The sequence below is a fragment of the Carica papaya genome, chromosome 3 (assembly GCF_054855325.1).
Source record: "Carica papaya isolate Zhongbai chromosome 3, ASM5485532v1, whole genome shotgun sequence".
In the NCBI taxonomy this organism is placed as follows: Eukaryota; Viridiplantae; Streptophyta; class Magnoliopsida; order Brassicales; family Caricaceae; genus Carica; species Carica papaya.
Window position 1 is genome coordinate 13,291,767 of NC_142311.1, and position 18,553 is coordinate 13,310,319.

Below are 18,553 nucleotides of genomic sequence, written 5' to 3' on the forward strand. Positions count from 1 at the left end.
TTCACCTAGAATCCCCTCCAATTTCCTTCCTTTCCCTTCCCCCTCAAATTTCTGATTGTTGCAATAGTGATTAGAACCGGAACTCTAGTGACTTTAACCCTAAGGATCAGTTCTCCAGCAAACTTTATGCAATCCCGATCGATAGACGTTGACATAGACACAGGCTTCTAACAGATAATAAACAATGTTATGTTAATCACCAAGCTATGTTCTTTTTTATGAACAAAAGAATTTAATATGATCATGTTCATTGTAAACCAAAAATGCAATGTTCAAAACCGTTTTTCTCTGAGGAAAAGGAAAAAGAAGATGGCTATTGCCCTTAGCCTCTGCTGAGTCTGCCAAAATAGCCATCTGGGTAAAAAATTTATACAGTGTGCTCATTTGAAACAAGTAATTTGTCTTCCTCATCTGCAATGTCGTGAAGCTGAACACTTGACCTGGAGTTAATCTTGTTCCACTCATTTTCTACTCGGAAAAAAACCCACTGGAAGCGCCGGAGCATCTCCAAGGCAGTGATGGCAAACACAGTGAGGTAGTTATGGCGGAGATGGGCAGATAGCTTATATGTCCATGTACAACGCAGAATCAGATTGCTTCCTATGACCAAGAAATAAACCTGCAAATCCACACAATTTTCATATGAATGTATAGTATTTTACCAAGCCTTCCAGTCAGTCTCAGTGTTTTGTAATGGGTCCTATTTTATTCTTTCAAAAAAACAAAAAAAAAGAACCAATACAGTGTTCTGGTTGCTAAGAAAGAAACCTGGTTGTTTTAGAAGGCTAAACGATTTACAGAAGGAACATACTTTAAATTGAATTCTTCGAGTACCATGAGATTTCTTACCCATTTGCGTCCATAGAAAAGATGCGAGAAGAGACTTGGTTTGCTGAACTTGAAAATCCGAGTAAAGTTACTGGCAACATTTAAAAATTGTAATTTTATTAGACAGTACACTTTGGCAGCAACAAAAACATAGAAGTGCTTAGAGATTTTCTGTGTTATGACAGACTTGACCTGAATTGTGAGTCATCTTCTGGAAAACAATGAGAAGGATGGGAACGACTCAATTTGTAGAACTTAGAGCAAAATTATGGATCTAGCATTAAAACTTAACAAATGTCTGTATAGACACTTCACAAATTTTTTGCGGTACACAACAAAATATTTTAGGGGAATCGAGGTAATTACCATAAAATATGTCGTGCCAACACTACGGAATCAAATAGTAGAAAAGATATTTGGTATAAGAAAATATTTTTTGTAATTTCTATTTCCTATATTACATAAATTTGTATGTAAAAGCATGTACAATAGTTGAAAACGAAATGAATGCTTAGGAAATGATAGTGAAAATATGCCATGAGTTTAAAACAAAAAACAAAAATTTGTTTTAATGTTTTCTAAAAAAATTTTTTGTTTTAATGATAATGAAAACATTTTTTTTATTTCAAAGAAAATGTTTTCTAGAAAAATTATTTCTGTTTCTACTTAAAAGACCATATTATAGATTCAACCATACATGTTTTTATGTACAAGTATAAATGAATTAGAGAATGAAAAATGAAAAAATATTTTTACATGGCATACAAGACGACAGTTCTATAATTAAGTGCTTTTTGCTCATATAGTCAAGGGTCATTGATGATCTAAATTGTAGATTACATTTCTGAAAGAATAAAAGAAAATATGACTTACCTCAAGTCCCAGTCTCGTGTAACATCCCAGTAAAATGAATACAATGAATTCAAAACACTCGAGAAAAGCCAGAGAGGCCGGTAAAAGTTTGTCCACCTATCAGGGAATACATGATATTTAAGGGCTGAGAGAAAAATCACTGGTACGGCAGTTGAATATTTTAAAGCTGAAACCAAGGGAATTATAGTTAGCAGAGCACTTTGGCGAGAAACACATGGTTTGTCTATCTAATTCCAGCATAAATTACTAATATAATGGAGATGAATAGAGAATTTACAAGCCCCTTTTAAACTTATCTTACCGTTTAAAAGGGTTGTCTTCTCCCCAGTATCCCTATATTGTCGAAGACATTGGAATAGACGGAAAAGGTAAGGTAAAACAAGAACTAAAGGAATCGCAACAGAATGACTGCCACAAACAGAGTCAGCTTCAAACCATGCAATAGTTGCAACCTGCATGTGTCCAAAAATCTCTTAAAAAGACATGACAATTGGAAAGGTTAAATCTAAAATGAAGATGCACAGTTATATCATCAGTCAATATCATCAAAGAAGTGTCACATCTATGTGAAGACATGGAAAATAGTCACATCGAATGTCCCCTGCAGCTACAAAAACCAGAGCAGAGCAGTTGTCTTCCGGATCTTAAAATGGATTTTTCTATTCCCCTAATTTTGCATATAGAACTCCATGTCAATGAATCAACATTCCCTGGCCCATATGAACCTCTCTTGATTTGAGATCTCTAAATTCTGGAGGTCGGCCCCTACAAGCTTATCTAGGTTAAAATAAAGATGTTTGAGTCTAAAAAACTATGAAACAATCACTCATCAGTGGAATCAGGGAGAAGCATCATCTGTTTTATCCCTGTCAAGTAAGTTGATGGCAGATAACGGTAGACATTCTTCCTCAGCAAGCATGGTGTCAATGAAAACTACCATAATTTTTAAATCCATGCACCCCAACAGATGGAAGTGAAATATAGCCCGTCTGAAACACACATAAGACCACTAGTTTTCTCCACAAAATATTTATGTTGAAGCAACATATGCAAGTCATCATGCAAGTTTTCTCTCAGAATTTCTCTCCGATTCCTGTAAGTAATTAATTACTAGACAAGTATCTTTACTTCTTAAATAAGAACTTTTTCTCAATAAGACTCCAAAACCAACATAAAGCTAACGATCTGAACACTGTTAAAGTGATGTTACTAATTGAAGATGGAAGTCCTGCTTAACTTTCTCAACCTTATTCTTACAACTCTCCCATGCAAATTGATTCTGCTTTAGAATTGAAGTTAAGCTCATTTCTATTGTGGGAAGATGTTCAAGTAAGCAAAGTTTTTCTCAAGTTTTGATGATTTGGTTCCCAATCAATTTATTTCTGTTTTACTGCTACATGTCTACGGACAAAAACATTAACCAACATTTTCATAAAGGTAAATTCTGCTAGAGCAAAAAGGCAAACTAAAAAAAAAATCTTTCAAAGAAGCTTACTTGAACCAACAATAATTTTTTTTGAGAAGGTAGTTTTACAACTATACAGTCTTTGTATTACCAGTAACTAATAGTGGCCTCATTACCAATTCCTGGAGTCAACTAACTAACCTGCCGATGGACCATTCGACAAACTGAACGTTCCAAATCTGAGAACACCTGCATGAAGTTTGAGAATCATATATATATATATATAAACAAATTAGAACTTTCAAAAATGACTGAAAGCAGAAAATAAAGAACAAATTATTCCCGGATTTTTCATCATCAAGACATGGATTATTGTTTCACAATTTTATATAGCAGGTATTACATCTTCCATTATCTAACAATAATCAAGTCATGTGACACATATTTAAGAAACAGTAGTTACATTGCTAGAAAATAATTTAGTATTGAATCCTATTTCTATATTTTTAAATTGTTGAATAGAAAAGTAACCTTAAATATTATTTAAACAGTTATTGAACACTTTAAAAATATAGGATTCCTGGCCTCATTTAACACATTATGATAAAAATAAAATATACATAAGTCCGCCTTCAAACTATGACCACAACATCCTTTGCTAAAAAAAAAACTGCTGCTACAATAGATTCAACAAGAACTTTTTCTTCTTGCTAAGCAAATGAAAATCAACTCTCCGAAAGATTGGTTTAATTAAGTTTCCTTTGAGTATTAATCGGCTGGCATTATGTTTCCAACACCAACTTTGATCAGTTGATCAAGTTAGTTCAGGAAGAAAATTTTTCAAGCATGCAACTGGAGTAAGTTGTCTTTCTATTTAAAGGCTCAAAATTTAGCATAAAAGAGATCATGATTGTACCAAGATTTTGTAACTTGATGCCAACCAATTTGGTTAACTTGCTCAACATTTACCATGTGTTAAATGAACTACTTCAAAATTTTAGTCCTAATATCTTTAACAGACTTAGAAAGAAATACATCAAACCATACCTTTGCCATGGAGGTCAAGATATCAGCCAAGAAGAAGTCGGAAAACGAAATCGCCTGTATTCACCAGATGACATAATATAAGGATATATAAAGTAAGGCCCACATAAGAGGAAATTCAAATCAGTGGCTGAAACGGAGTAATTTATTCAGCATGCAAATTATAAATAAAATTAAAGACATGACTTCATCCTATTATGCCAGTCAAAAAACAATTTGCAAAAACTATATTAAGGTAATAATAATAATTGGCAAAATAAGGAACTTTTGCATTTACTATTTTTTATGTATCTTAGATCACAGCAAGTGAGTTCAAGAGACACCTAAAGGTAAGACAGCTGTTCATTGAGTTCTTTAAATTTTCATTTAAAAAAGATTCATCATTTTTAATTTTGCAGAATATAAGCTGAAAAAAAGAATGCAAGATGCAGAGATTAGCATAATTAGGAGAGTAATCAGATCCGGCGTTAAGTACAACAAACTTGCCTGCAGGGGCAGAACTATGCGCCAAAGAGTCCTTAGCAAGTAGTAACGAGAAGAAAAATAGAAAATATCAAAAGGGAATATCAAAATCATCATAGCAGCACAATATAGCAGCACCTGCAGTATAAAACATAAAGTCTTAATGATTTTGAAACTAGTAAAATCATCAAAAGATACTTGAACTAATCAAATCATTTCAAAATCTGAATACTCACACTCACTATTAGATATTGTCAGACAAGTGTTTACTCTATGGTCAAGATTTCTCAAAAACTAAATTGTTCTTTTTTGATTGGACAACCAGATTCTCTTTTCCTTATCAATTCAATCAGAATTAATTTGAACAGAAAAGAAACTCCCAATGTACAAAGAATCTGTTTTATGCTTTGGCTGTCCAAACAATTGAGAAGGGATTTATAGAATCCAGTGTCTTTTTCCTGTTTTATAAGTAAGATAACCAATGAATTCATTTGTGGTTCATGTCTTGTACACAATATCGAGACCTATTAATTCATCCTCATTAGAACCACAAGTCTTATGGGACACCTCATCTTCAAATGTTTTGGATAAGCATCAGTCTTGCAATGTCTTTGCATGCAACCGTACAAAATGATATTGAAATCTACTACATTTGTTTGCATCATAAATGATATAGAAAACCATTGCAGTCATCGAATTGACAATGGCAAGTTTTTGTAGACCATATGCTCGTTCTTCAGATAACACAACTATGCTTTCAGTTACAAGAACGAGCAGATGAAATGACCTTTACAAACCAAAACTTTTGTTCTCAGAAAGCTTAACTTATCATTTTCTTTGAACTGCAGAAAGCTTAACTTGTCATGCAGAGTATTTTTGTAATTTCATTTTCATCATTTACATTACAAACGCAGGGCTCAGCTTCTGTTGGATGCATACACCTAAGACTAATTTGCCTCCATTCCCTTTTATCTTCAGGTAAACATCTCAATGAAACACTTCTAAACGGATCAACTCTTGACTTATCTTCACAAAAAAGTACCGCAAAACAAGAAAAATGTTATACAAACACCACAGACTACCAAATATCAGGTTAAAAACAAACAATTGATTTGATGAATATCGATGAGGAGTCCAAATCTAATTGGCTGAATTTAAATAGGGCAGAATACCAAATTTTACTGTGGACTATTTGTTTATGAAGGAGATTAAAAGTCAACTAGAAACAACTAGCGAACAGGTTTTAATGGATAAATAGAAGCAAATAATTAATCAATAAGTCAACATAAGTCTTTAATTATAACTAATAAAAGAGGATGCATCTATTACACTGGTTGTGATGCAGCCAATGATACTTCCCCATGAGAATATAGATAGAGATATGCTGTCATGCTTGTTGGAACAATGATCGTCATCCACATAGCACACTGGAAACACAGAATCAATGCAGTTACTCTGGGAAAATACCACAATCACATTGACTAAATAAATAAACAAAAAGCTGGTACATAAAGCTTATTTAGAAAAGTTGAATGCATGTCCTGTTATGTAAATACAACAGTGACTTGGAGCAAAGAAGGGGAGAGAGAGAGAAAGAGAGAGAATTCTGACACATTATAAAAGCAGATGAAACAATGCTAGTTCTAGCTCAGAAGTCTTCTTAAGTGCTAGCAACAGTGAAGGATTGATGTAATGCTTCCAAGACTAAAACATTTCCATGCCACTTATAGATCCATTCCAGTGGATGACAAGCAAAAACAGCTAAGTTCTTCCTGTTGCTCCTTGCATAAACTTTTCTTCTTTCTTTCAACAGTTTCCAATAAATGATACAATGAGTCATTCTTGAAAGCAGAAGCGCATGAAACTTTGTTCATGTGATCTTATTTCTATACTTCTGCACTTTCAAGAGAATAATTCCTCACAGATAGATGGGGGAGAAATAAAATGCTTGATTAGCAAAAGGCAAGATGTCACACACAACTAATTTATGAATCAAAATGCAAGTGTGAATAGATATTTCCTCCTTAGAAAGCTTCACCCAAACACCAAGCTTCTGTATAATGAGTATGTCTTAAAGCGGGAAACTGGCACCAGAAAGTGTCAGATGGGAGTGTAAACAAGAGAATGAAAGCTCAATATGTATAATAGTACAGAACACCAAAAAACAATAAGTGAGCAGGTATAACATGCTTGTAAACCTTAACCAGCAGATAACTGTACTAGCATATTACAAAGAACTTTAAAGCATTAACATATATGTATTTTACCTTCCATATCTCTCTGTGAGTAAGATGATTTTGGTCCAGATCAAAAATTTTTGCATAATTGACGGTGGACTGGGAAAAAACCCACAAATTAACCCCCCACAGCCAAACCATCATTGTCTGCAGTATAAACCCATTAAGAAAGCAAATTTATATAAGGGGAATGTAGTATTTTTAAAAGCAGTTCAGTTTCTCTAGGAAAACCTCCACTAACCACAAGAAGAAGAGGATTATAATAAAGAAATGCCTCGTATAAGAAAAGGTCCCGCAAGTCCACACTCATTCTCATTACAGAATCCCATCCAAACTGCAATTTTCAAATACAACTAGTAAGAACCAATAAATAAGTAGTGGATCCTATAGCTGTTTAAGAATAATCATCATTCAATCTGACAGCTATTGTTTGTAGAAATGAATTACGTAAAACTAACCTTACAGCAAGTGAAAGACCAGATTAAGAACAGCAATACCTGAACATGAGCTTAATTTAGGAGCTTGGAACACTAAAAAAATTCAAAAAATGAAAAAAAAAAAAAAAAGAATGTTCTGGGCAAAAGTCAATATATCATCATAATAGTGCTTCGAGCGTAAAAGTGATGTGTAAAAATAGTAATTGGGGAAAAAAATCAGGAGAACAATGATACCAAACCTTGAATCTCCATAACAATATTGGAGAAGGCATTTTTGCAATGGTAACCATTGGCATACTTGTACTCTTCAAATCATTTGCCTCCGCTGAATGCAAGAGACCATCCTCAACAGCATCTCCAAACTCGTCACCTGACAAAGATTCCAGGGCTATTAGTTGTACCCATAAACCATCACATAAAAGGAAATTGAGAAGGTATAAGGTACTATTCAACTGCTCTTATCACAAAGACTTATTATTTCGTACCGAGATCAGAGACAACAGGCTTGCTTCCGGACTTCCTCAAATGGGGACTATTAGTCGGAGTTGATAATAGTCCCCCAAACATAGATGTAAACAGAAAATTTATGGTATCGTAAGCCACACTTAGCTTCAATAATCTGCAAAAGGCCAATTTAAAATGCAATGATCGAAGCAAATCTGAATCCCAGGAGTTTCATAACTAACAACTGGGAACAACCAGATCGTGTTCAAAAGATAATTAGGATAATTTATTTCTTCTAACCATATAGATTTCAACTTCAAAATCACTATAGCTGCATGCATTTCCAACTTTATACCAAATAACATAACCAGTCATGAGAAATTATAATAAAAGATTATTTCAGATATTCACGAAACTGAAGCTCGAGAGGACAACAATTACTAGAGTTGCAATCGGCCAAAAGTTGTAGAGGAACCAGAATCATACAAGATACAACCCTACATGCACCGCAGCCATGAACGTAACTTCCCAAAATAGGAACGAAACCTTATTCGCTTCTAAATTTCTACAATGATGATCTGCATAAGACAAATCCGAAGTGCCCAACATCGGAATTTGCGTCAAATTTTATTAAGAAACCCCAAAGTTGGGCATCATTACCCAGTTCCAAAACAATTGAAAAATCCTAAAAACCACTTTCTTCAGTGTAAAAACATCGACCAATATAATTTTCAGCAAATTCTTTGAACAACCAGTAAAAAAAAAAAAAAATTACACGCTATTGAAATTTATCGAATTCAGATCAGATCAGGAGGTACTTACAGAGAAAATCAGTCGGAATGGCTTCGAACTCTGTGCTTGATTGAAATGCGGACCTAGCTAGGGATCTCACCACCCAAATTGAGCAGGTTTGAGTGAGGATGAAGGTAAGATGAGAGAGAATAAGCAAAAAGGCAGTTTGTTTGCAAAATTGGAAGCTTTATATGGGTTTGGTTTCAGGTTCAGGATCTAAGGAAATGGCTAATTAAAGGCGCGTTTGGGTTCCTTTCCTAAACGTGTTTTTCTTTAAAACGGTGAAAATGAAAAATGTCAAGTTAGAAAGAGAAGCAATTTAAGTAATTTCTTTAATGTGCAAGCATTTGATGCATCAGTTGCCAAACTACAATAACTCTTGTAATTTTTAATTTTTTTAATTAAATTGATTAACACTCATATTAATTTTCATGAATAATATTTTAATTATATAAAATATATATATATAATTCATATAAAATATTGAAAACATTAAAATATATTTATATTGAGTTTAATATTAGACCAACTCAATCTGTGACTGCCATTAAAAAAAATTATTTTTTTTAATATTTTAATTATTTATATGGTTTTTGCTATTATTTTATTTAATATATATACATATAGAGAGAGAGAGAGAGAGATCATGCTTATAGCAAAGCAAGGGGTTTCAGTTGGGCCGAACAGATACGGTAAGCTCAACTTTCTCAGCCCAATGTGTGACAAGCTATGCGTAATTTGCTAACCTCATTAATTATAGATTATGACTTTATTAAATACTTATATTTGAAGCAAAAATAGTCAACCATTTCACAGGAGGGTATTTGACTTCAGTTTAAATTTTGATAACGTGTGTGGTAGTTGATTAATCAGATTATAAAATAAATTACATTTTCAATTATTTGCGGTTTGTTATTTTAATAAAAAAATAAAATTACTAGTTATTCAAAGAGAACATAAAACGTTTATAAATAATACTATCAAAATATATGATTTTACACAAGAAGAAAATTAAATATCACTTGTTAAAAAGATCACATAATTTGAATTGAAAAAAAAAAAATAGATCACATAATATGGGAATGCAATTTCCCAAACTGTAACACTCATATATTATTATAGCAATACATTTTTTTTTTTTTTTATGGATACTTTAAAATATTTGAACAACTTTAGTCTGTTGAAGAGAAAATTATGCTAGTGAAATTGTATTAAGTAGCAATAGAAGAATAAAAATGTACTATGGTTTTGGTTTTTGTGTTTATATAATAAAGATTATTGATTTAGTGGTATATTAGTTTAAATAGCTTGTATTATATTTTAAGGTCAAAATTTCAAAATTCACTAAAATTTGATATTCTATAAATATATTATGTGTATTAATTAAATATTTAATTTATTAATATATTAATAAAATTACATGGAATAAGTTCTGAACAACCCTTTTTATTCTATTCAAATCACACATCTCTCTTTCGTTCTTTCTCTCTTTCTTCTTAAGATTTAATTTTTCCTCTTGTTTTTCTTTATCGCCTTCTTGCAGGGTTGTTCTTGCTAATGACTAATTTTGTCAACCAAGCGAATACTAGTAATAAAATGATTAGAAGTCTTCGGTACTAATAGAATCCACCCAAACATATAAAACAAATCAGTGTTCGACCAAGTAAAATTCTAAATATCCCGCAACAATTTCTCATATTTCCATCGTAAATCCTTGCAAAATCTTATGGAAAAACTTTCGTTGGTTCTTCAGGGTTTGTAAATTGTATATTTACTTTTCAAAAAGAACGGAGGCTCTAAATTGCTGCAAATTTCTCAGTTGATGCAATTTGCTTCTTCAGTAAACATATCAAATTCTCTCAGTTTTTATAAGCACGAGTAATTTGAACTTTCTTCAGTAAACAATCAAGCAGATATATAAAAGAAATTCATCGTTAGTAGAAATCTAAAACGAATCTCTCACATTTCATCAAACGCCTTCAGCGCATTTTTCATCCTACCGCAGAATGCGTAAAAAACTTTCTCCGCGGATAGCCGCGTTCCACCACCAACCTCCTCCCCTTGTTTGTTTCCCCAGAAAAAAAAAAAAACAACGAAAGAAAAAGTAGAATAAGAAAAGCGCAGGGATGATGAGGTGTTATTTCTATTCAGAACATTTTTTTTACAAAAAAAAAAAGGTGACCCTATAGAAAACTGCCACGTGGCATGGACTAGATCTGGAGATACGGAGGTGCAGATTCTTATGGTGGAGTAGACCGTAGAATTTAGACGCGGCCACACCGAGTTCCTGTAACGAACAAATTCCATCTCAGCCACAAATTTGAGCAAGCTCGCTGTCATCTCCGAAGAAAATGGCTGACCGATCAATTTCTTACAGCAAAGAATCACTTTCAAAGCTCATATTGCGCCACATGGCATTTCCCATGATTCCTCCGAAACACGTGATTAAAAATAATCAGAGATCTACTACCGAACTGACTGAACTCATTTGGAGACTGACATCCGCCAAAGCGAAAAAGCTCTCTCTCTGCTTTCCCTACCATTACTCTGCTATTCTTGACTCTGCTTTTCATCAAGTCTCGTGAAAAAAACTTCACCTTCTTTTTCTGACTCCACTAATGGATTCTGGGTTCCTCGATATTTGCTGAATATTCTGGGTCGATAAGTTTAGTGGCGGGAATTCGGCATATTTCAGCTGGTGAGTTCTGTTTCATAACACTAGCTACGGTTTTGATTTTTTATACGCTTTCGTTTTCCTCTTTTTTGTGGTTTTTCGTGATTGAAAGCTGAGAAAATGGTGTAAAGGTGAACTTGTTTTTGCTAGCTTTATGAATCTGATTATGCTCTGTTTCGTTATTTTGCGAGAAAGGACTCTGAACGTTAATACTTAGATGAAGGAAGCATGCATGGAACCTCTATGTGATTTCTGTGGAGTAGTGAGAGCAGTAGTTTATTGTAGATCAGATTTAGCTAGGCTTTGTTTGCATTGTGACTCGTGCGTACACTCTGCAAATTCCTTGTCGCGTAAACACCCTCGGTCTTTGTTGTGTGATATGTGCAACTCGCAGTCTGCGGTTGCCCGCTGCCTGGATGATAAAATGTCTGTGTGTCAGAGTTGTGATTTGAACGGCAACGGCTGCTCCAGTTTGGGCCACTCCCTACAGGCGTTGGATTCTTATTCAGGGTGTCCTTCGTTGGCTGAGTTTTCAAGGATCTGGGCCTCGGTTCTTTATTCTTCTTCTTCTTCCTCAAGTGGGTTTGATAACAATGGCTGGGGGTCACTTACTTACTTTCCTGTGAATGACAACTGCATGAGTAGTTGTTTGGAGCAAAGAGATCATAATGAGGGATCGTTCGGATTGGTGGCAGCAAAGATGAGTGAATTTGAGTCTTGTACCAACATTGATTCTTGGCTTGACTCTTCTTCTATGATTCCTCTGGATCCACGTTACGTTCCCAACTTCAGGAATCAACCAGCTTTTCTCCCTGAGGAGTTGCATGTGACAAAGGTAACATACAAATTGTGTGTATAAGCATGTAGGTGTTGTCTTCTGGTTTCTTGAATGGTTGAAGTCTAGTAGTATATTTCTGCTGTAAATTTTCGTCATATATTGATTAAATCCTTTCAGCTTTAGCAATCAATTTTGCTACTTTGTATAAGAGATTATGGAGCGTTTGTGTTTGATTAACGTTTTCAAACTAAAATATATAGAGGAAGCATGTCCATGTATAATATAGGATGAATATTTTTCTACCAACTTAATTTTAGATAATTGGTTAAAATCAATAATTTCACAAATTTAATTGATGTATTTTTTTATTAAATGTTCTGCAGGATTATTCCAAGTTCAGGGATCTCAAACTTCATGATGGTGATGCTCTCTGTCAAAGTCTGAATATGGGTGACGTACAATTAAACTTTAAAGCTGGTGATGAGATATTTGGCTGTCATCAAGGTCATAAGAGATACCAGATTGAGGACTTAGAGACAGATTGCCTGTTGAATGGGAAAAACTTATCAGTTACCGAGTCTAATGGTCATATTGAAAGTGCTTTAGAGGTTTTCTCTAAACTCCAGCTTCTCATAGCTTTCTCATAGACGCTTCATAGTTTTGTGTTCTTGTTCTCATTATTATGTTAATTAACATAGTTGCACAAAAGTATGGGACTTATATTTCCTGTGAAGTTCTGTTTGTGCATTGAAGCTGATTAATGTTTTGCTTTCATGTTTTGCCAGTGTTAATTGCTGCTTCTTTCTTTGTTCAGGCATCATCTTCAGGACAACAAGATTGTGCAGCTTTTCAATCCTCTCGTGTTGGAAGGTCAGCTAACGTCATGCAGGCAATGAATAGCAGTGGTTGCATGGTCATGAATCCATGTAGCAACAGAAGCATCAATCTAGGATTTCCTGCCGGACAAGTTCATTCAGGCATATCAATTTCAGTCTCCAACATTACTGGGGAAAGTAGTGCTGCTGATTATCAAGATTGTGGATTGTCTCCAGTATTCCTGAATAGTGAATCTCCATGGGAATCAAATCTGGAAGTTAGCTGCCCACAAGCAAGAGATAAGGCTAAGATGAGATACAATGAAAAGAAGAAAACACGAACGTATGTATGTTAGTTCAAATTATATTAAGATTGTTCTCTTGATATTTTAGGAGAGATATTTAGATATAGCAAATTTAGATTTAGAGAATTACATCCTAGGATGATATTCTTGTGAGTCTTCAATTTGTTGATGTTCTCAACCACAAGGCCCTTTGTCACCCCAAAATGGGATCTAGGTTGTTTATGAAAATTCTATTTTTATGTGCTACACTTCTCTCTGCATCTAGAAAGATGTAAAGTGTAAATAACTTAATTTACTGAAAGAGTACGTCTGGGATTCATGGAACTTTTCCTAATAATACTCTTATTAACTAGATGGCAGAAACAGATTTTTTTTTTTTTCAGATGCTATACTGTAAACATCTTATACACAATCGAGAATCTATTTCCCAGATTTAAGTGTTCGTTTCCTGAAATAAATTCAAGAGCATATTTTATTGTAAGCTTACCAGCTGTTTCATCTTATGTAGAATGATGGTACTTTATGCTGGCATGTATCCACATCCGTCATTTTAACTTTTTTAATATGTTGGGTTGGACTGTTTGAGAGATGTTCATTCTTATCCATCCATGGAGCTCGAGTAAAGATACTTCACATTGATCATAGAAGTTTACATGATAAGTTCTGCTTCTACTAGATCTTTGATGATTGTCATGGTGCAGATTTGGCAAGCAAATAAGATATGCCTCTCGTAAAGCCAGAGCAGATACCAGGAAACGGGTGAAAGGTAGATTTGTGAAAGCTGGTGAAGCATATGATTATGACCCTCTTGTGACAAGGGATTTCTGAGCTAGATTTCCTTATATCTGGAACTTCCAGCCAGGATAGAGCAAAAAGGTATATATTGCAGTTAGTTCTTATTCTCAAGTCTATCATGTTACTGTCTAGGTTAGTTCAGCTGCGTATCGTAGTTACTGTTGAACTCTGCTTTATGCAATGCGTTTGTTAAATGATGAGAACCCAGAGTCTTATTGATGGCAATGAAAATTATGGGTTGAATATGAGATAGTGGTATATCAAAATTTTGATCATAATAACTTCAAATTAATTAGTGCACTCACCAAAATTTGTCAACAAAAGATTATGGGGATAGTTGACATATCGACAGCTAATCATCCTTTCCTATCCAGAGTGGGATTATCGATAATGGATTCAACCTTCATAATCTCATGGGTTTATCTCTGTCTACCTGATCTTTCTCTATTTGCTCTTGTACTATTTATCTGCGTTTGTTTCAATGTTACCCTGCTCAATTAACAGGCTAATATTGATAGGTGGAACTGCATTGTAATTTTCATATTTGAATAAGCTCCATTCTCACCTAAATTTTTTGGAAATAGAATTCAAACAGCCTGCAAGCTTTCTCGGTTTTATTCTTCTATATTATCGGAGTATGTTTCATAAACATATTGGCAGATCTATAGCGTTGACCGCCTTGAACTGTTTGAGTTTCAGAAACCAGAAGAACCCAATTGTATATCGACAAATTATGAACTACTTCAGCTGTCATTCTTATGATTGTGTTCCATTCATTCTTATGATAATGGCACTTGCAAACCTTTAATATCATGATTTCCTGATCTTGAATGTCCATTCGCCTTTACACACTTGAAAAAGAACTACTATGCCTCAATTTCCTAGCAAGTAACATTTTCTTTTGTTTTGACACCAGCTAACATAGAGGAATTCCAGTAGCAGATTGAGTTGGTGAAGCAATGCAGTCTGACAATGTCTATGAACTCTTCTTCTGTGTTAGAGCAAGAAAATCACAAAGAGTTCCGAGAAGGAACCCGAGATATGCGGTCTGAAGTGGATCACAGAGACGCGCAGCTGAAGCAGAACAAGGAGGTGAAAAACGTGAGAAAAGCAGATGAAGGACGTGAGGAAAGTAGAAGAACGTGGAAGAAGCCAGAATACCAGTCGTGCCTATCTCTGCTTATTTTTCTTTTAATTTAAATTCTTTTTCTTTACTAATTTTTAGCACCTGCTTTCTTTATAGTCGGAAGCAGTAGTTAGATTTCCGGATGTTTAAACAAACACAGCACAGTCAATAAAGGGGAGGAAAATTTATTCAGCAAATCAATGGTTTTATTCTCACCTCAAGTAGAATAATTAGCAATCACACTTTGGTTTCTGACTGGGACCTGTCATTCTGCTTCTCTCATGGGACCGTTGCGTGCTTCTTGCCAAAGGGCAAAAGTCCCAGTGGCAAATGAAATTGGTTTTGTCTTTAGATGAATTTATAATCTTTCAGTTTCTCTTCTGTGTAATCAACAATTTGTTTGTAAGAATAAAGGTCTAGCTAGCATTTCCATTTGTTTTTTGGTTGACTTATTCATAGATATCTTGTGTATTAGAGAACATCTATGGTAGCTAGACCTGTAAATGCATCTGTAAGAACAATTTTGAGCAATAATGCATCTATGGTTTACAAAAAAAATAAATATAGAGAACATTCTGGGAAATTACAGGGCACAAGCATTCAGTTTTGTCTTGCTCATTAACAAAACACAACACATTCAGCATCTTCACTTCACCAATCCTTTTAAGGTGGGAAAATATTTCCATGAAAATATCTGAACTTTGTTTCAGAAATTGAAGGAACTATTCCCTTTTATACATCTCTGTTTCTGAAAGTTATCTCCTGTCAGATTTCAAAATTTACAGATAATAATAGTATGTTGCTGAAAGTCCACGTTAAGGATCTGGTAGTGCAGCTAATTAATAGGGTTCAATTTTAATGGAGGGTTGACAGGAGTCCGCAACTCCACCTATTTTCTTTAATGGGTCCCATAAGAGGAAACAAGAGATGAGATACTGGTAGGAACCGCCCGTTGGAATCAAGTCCCCACTCCCTTTTAAATGTTTTGACAAACTACTTGGACTCAATTTTCTACTGCATTCTTGCCCACAACCTGAGATATTGTGATCACCTCTTAGAGCTAACTGCATTTTATTAGTAAGAATATAACATATACATATCTTCTAGGGATAGAGGGTAAATTCATATATATATATATATATATATATATGAGAACATGAGTCGGTCCTTTCTAAGAAAAAAAATTCATATATTTATTATCAATTATGTAATATACATATATTAATCATAATATATTATAAATAATTTTTAAATTAAACCACATTTATATCTGAATTTATGATCTCAAATATAAAAATTAACAAATTAACCATTAAATTGTGCATGATTTAAGAATATATTATTAGCTTTTTCTATAAAGTATTCGGTCTGAATTAAAAATTTGGAGGAGCAAAATGCATATTTTTTTAGAATACATTTTACTGCACACTACTAAACCAAAGGTATAACTTTATGATCACTAAAGCAACACGAAATAAACTTGATTTGAAAAAAAAATAATAAATTTTTGTGCTGAAGATAAATTATTTTGATTTGATAAATGGCAAATTATTTAGTTTTGTGATTCGTACGCCTCTTCTTCTTTTATATAAAGTTGTGAGTTCACGTAAAAAAAAAAAAAAAAAGCTATCTGAGCGAGTTCAAGAATTTGAAGAACGTTCTGCGACAAGCTAATTATTTGGTAAAGTTAATATTTTCTCAAAAAATAAAAGATCATGTTAATCAGGGTTTACAGATCAAGAAATATGGCGAAGAAGATGATACTGATCATGATTTGATATCAACCTTCAGAGTACAGTACTACTACTCTTCCTTAATTTCTACCTACTTCTTCTCACTGTTAATTTTCTCAAATTTTTTATTCCCCTAAATATAATTTTTTCACATGGATCCAGCACGAAAGTCTGCCACCCACAGACACGATCCAAGATTAATCACCCATGAAACTAAGAAAAGAAGAAGAAGAAGAAGAAGAAGAAGAAGAAGCTGAGGTAAAGATATCAAAGAAAAAGAAAAGGCGTTTTGAGCGTTCTTGAACATATCTTGGTCGTCGACTGATCATCCTCATTATCAACCTCGATATTATCACACTGCCCCGGCTGTCTTGTCGTCTCCGGCCAACCAACAACCGTCGGTAGGACCACCTCGCGCGAAGCTCCGACGAGATACCGCTGGGTGAGCTTCTGGCACGAAGAGCACAGCAAGCACCGGACATGTCTGAGAGCCAAAAAGTTAGCTTGGTGCACCCATTTATCGCATTTTCTACAGAGGAAAGCATCGTCGGCTTGGCAATACAAGGAGGCACGTGAACCGCAGAGCTCGCAAGACACCATCTCTGCTCTCTGCTGTGACGGAAAAACGCCGTCGTTTCCTTCTCGTTCGACACCTCTGCACATTTTTATGGGGAGGAAGAAGATAGCGCGTAGCTGAATATTATGCAATATTATTATGGACGAGGCCAATATAAGTTGAAAGAGAACGGCAATTTATATAAGAACGGTTTGTTTTTTTTTTTTAAATAAAAAATAAAAAATAAAAAATAAAAAATAAAAATAATTTTCACATGCAGCCGATTGTGTGGATCATCTTCGTCCTTGGAATTTCAGCAAAATGACATAAATGCCACTGCATGGCAAATTCCTTGCTGTTTCTTATTTTTGTTACTAAATCTTTTTTTTGAAATATATTATTTGCATATATGGAGATAGAGATACATGAAAATGAGTGGCTTGAATATGAGATAATTTCTGTATTTGGGTTCGTGTCAGAGACATAAAAATTAATCATTAAAACTATTTACCCTTTAGAAAATTAAAGTGAAATAAATATGAAATTGGAACAAAGGTTGAAATGTGTGGTTGAGAGAAAAATACAATGATGGTCATGTATGATTCAAGGAAGAATCTTCAATTCTTTTTATGGGTGATTTGAATAAAGCACCAGAGGCGAGGTGGGTCTACATAAAACACATATATATATATATATATATATAGGTATAGGTATAGGTATAGATATATAAAATTAGAATTGGTTGGTTGCCGGTATGGCGTACAAAGTTAATAAAATCAATTATTAGTGAGTTAATCAAAGTAATTAGAGAAGGGCAGAAGGGGTAATTGAATAAATAGAAAAAGAAGAAGAGATTGATTAAGGTAGAAGGGAAATTACGAACCATGATTTTTTTTTTTTTTTTTTTTTTTTGGGGGGGGAGGTGGTTACCGTGTCAATTTGAGTTACTAGAGGTTGTTGTATGGTGTAGAATTAAAGCACTCCGTGGGGCAATCACTTGTTTGTTTGCAGAGGCTGCACCCATTGATTTGACTTGTTTTTTTCCTTTCTTTTCCCATTTAATTCTTCTTTCTCTTTTTTATTTAATATATAAATATGTTTAATTAAATATTTTTTATTTTAAAAATATAAATCAACTGCGGTATTTAAAATATTAATTATCCAAATTATATTATTCTTATTTTAATAGTAGAACAGAAACTGCACCGACTGAGACCAAATCCTATTTTTAAATATTATAGTAAAATAT

At 33.9% G+C, this 18,553-nt stretch overlaps 3 protein-coding genes across 4 annotated transcripts; 1 reads left to right on the top strand and 2 right to left on the bottom strand.

Annotated features, from left to right (window-relative positions):
- Positions 1 to 187: 187 nt before the first annotated feature.
- LOC110821677 (uncharacterized) lies at positions 188 to 8,814 on the bottom strand. 2 transcript variants are annotated; one of them, XM_088215970.1, is made up of 15 exons: positions 8,553 to 8,814; positions 8,217 to 8,308; positions 7,772 to 7,905; positions 7,526 to 7,656; positions 7,308 to 7,346; positions 7,091 to 7,183; positions 6,880 to 6,996; positions 5,944 to 6,039; positions 4,637 to 4,750; positions 4,154 to 4,207; positions 3,308 to 3,355; positions 2,003 to 2,153; positions 1,702 to 1,867; positions 850 to 919; positions 188 to 619 (listed from the first exon to the last, which is right to left on the bottom strand). In XM_088215970.1, the coding sequence occupies exons 3-15, from the start codon at positions 7,851 to 7,853 to the stop codon at positions 368 to 370; spliced, it is 1,413 nt and encodes a 470-aa protein (XP_088072096.1). In that variant the 5' UTR covers positions 7,854 to 7,905; positions 8,217 to 8,308; positions 8,553 to 8,814; the 3' UTR covers positions 188 to 367. The 2 variants fall into 2 exon arrangements, with proteins under 2 accessions (XP_088072096.1, XP_088072095.1); XM_088215969.1 differs by lacking the exon at positions 8,217 to 8,308.
- A 1,989-nt stretch (positions 8,815 to 10,803) lies between these two features.
- On the top strand, positions 10,804 to 15,449 carry BBX10 (B-box type zinc finger protein with CCT domain-containing protein). The gene is made up of 6 exons (XM_022051459.2): positions 10,804 to 11,220; positions 11,392 to 12,031; positions 12,358 to 12,582; positions 12,789 to 13,132; positions 13,796 to 13,970; positions 14,806 to 15,449. Exons 2-5 carry the CDS (start codon positions 11,414 to 11,416, stop codon positions 13,920 to 13,922), a joined length of 1,314 nt encoding a protein of 437 aa, XP_021907151.2. The 5' UTR covers positions 10,804 to 11,220; positions 11,392 to 11,413; the 3' UTR covers positions 13,923 to 13,970; positions 14,806 to 15,449.
- A 1,310-nt stretch (positions 15,450 to 16,759) lies between these two features.
- Positions 16,760 to 17,491, bottom strand: BBX31 (B-box type zinc finger family protein). Its single transcript, XM_088215972.1, has one exon. The coding sequence runs from the start codon at positions 17,409 to 17,411 to the stop codon at positions 17,016 to 17,018; it is 396 nt and encodes a 131-aa protein (XP_088072098.1). The 5' UTR covers positions 17,412 to 17,491; the 3' UTR covers positions 16,760 to 17,015.
- Positions 17,492 to 18,553: the final 1,062 nt, after the last annotated feature.

What these genes read in the sequence shown, in the direction of transcription:
- BBX10 (XM_022051459.2), top strand. Translation starts at nt 11,414, where the DNA reads ATGAAGGAAGCATGCATGGAACCTCTATGTGATTTCTGTGGAGTAGTG. An exon ending in ATATTGAAAGTGCTTTAGAG is followed by an intron (nt 12,583 to 12,788) that starts GTTTTCTCTAAA and finishes TTCTTTGTTCAG; the next exon opens with GCATCATCTTCAGGACAACA. An exon ending in GAAAAGAAGAAAACACGAAC is followed by an intron (nt 13,133 to 13,795) that starts GTATGTATGTTA and finishes GTCATGGTGCAG; the next exon opens with ATTTGGCAAGCAAATAAGAT.
- BBX31 (XM_088215972.1), bottom strand. Translation starts at nt 17,411, where the DNA reads ATGTGCAGAGGTGTCGAACGAGAAGGAAACGACGGCGTTTTTCCGTCA.
- LOC110821677 (XM_088215969.1), bottom strand. Translation starts at nt 7,853, where the DNA reads ATGTTTGGGGGACTATTATCAACTCCGACTAATAGTCCCCATTTGAGG. An exon ending in TATTGTTATGGAGATTCAAG is followed by an intron (nt 7,347 to 7,525) that starts GTTTGGTATCAT and finishes GCTCATGTTCAG; the next exon opens with GTATTGCTGTTCTTAATCTG. An exon ending in TTTTCTATGGACGCAAATGG is followed by an intron (nt 620 to 849) that starts GTAAGAAATCTC and finishes GTGGATTTGCAG; the next exon opens with GTTTATTTCTTGGTCATAGG.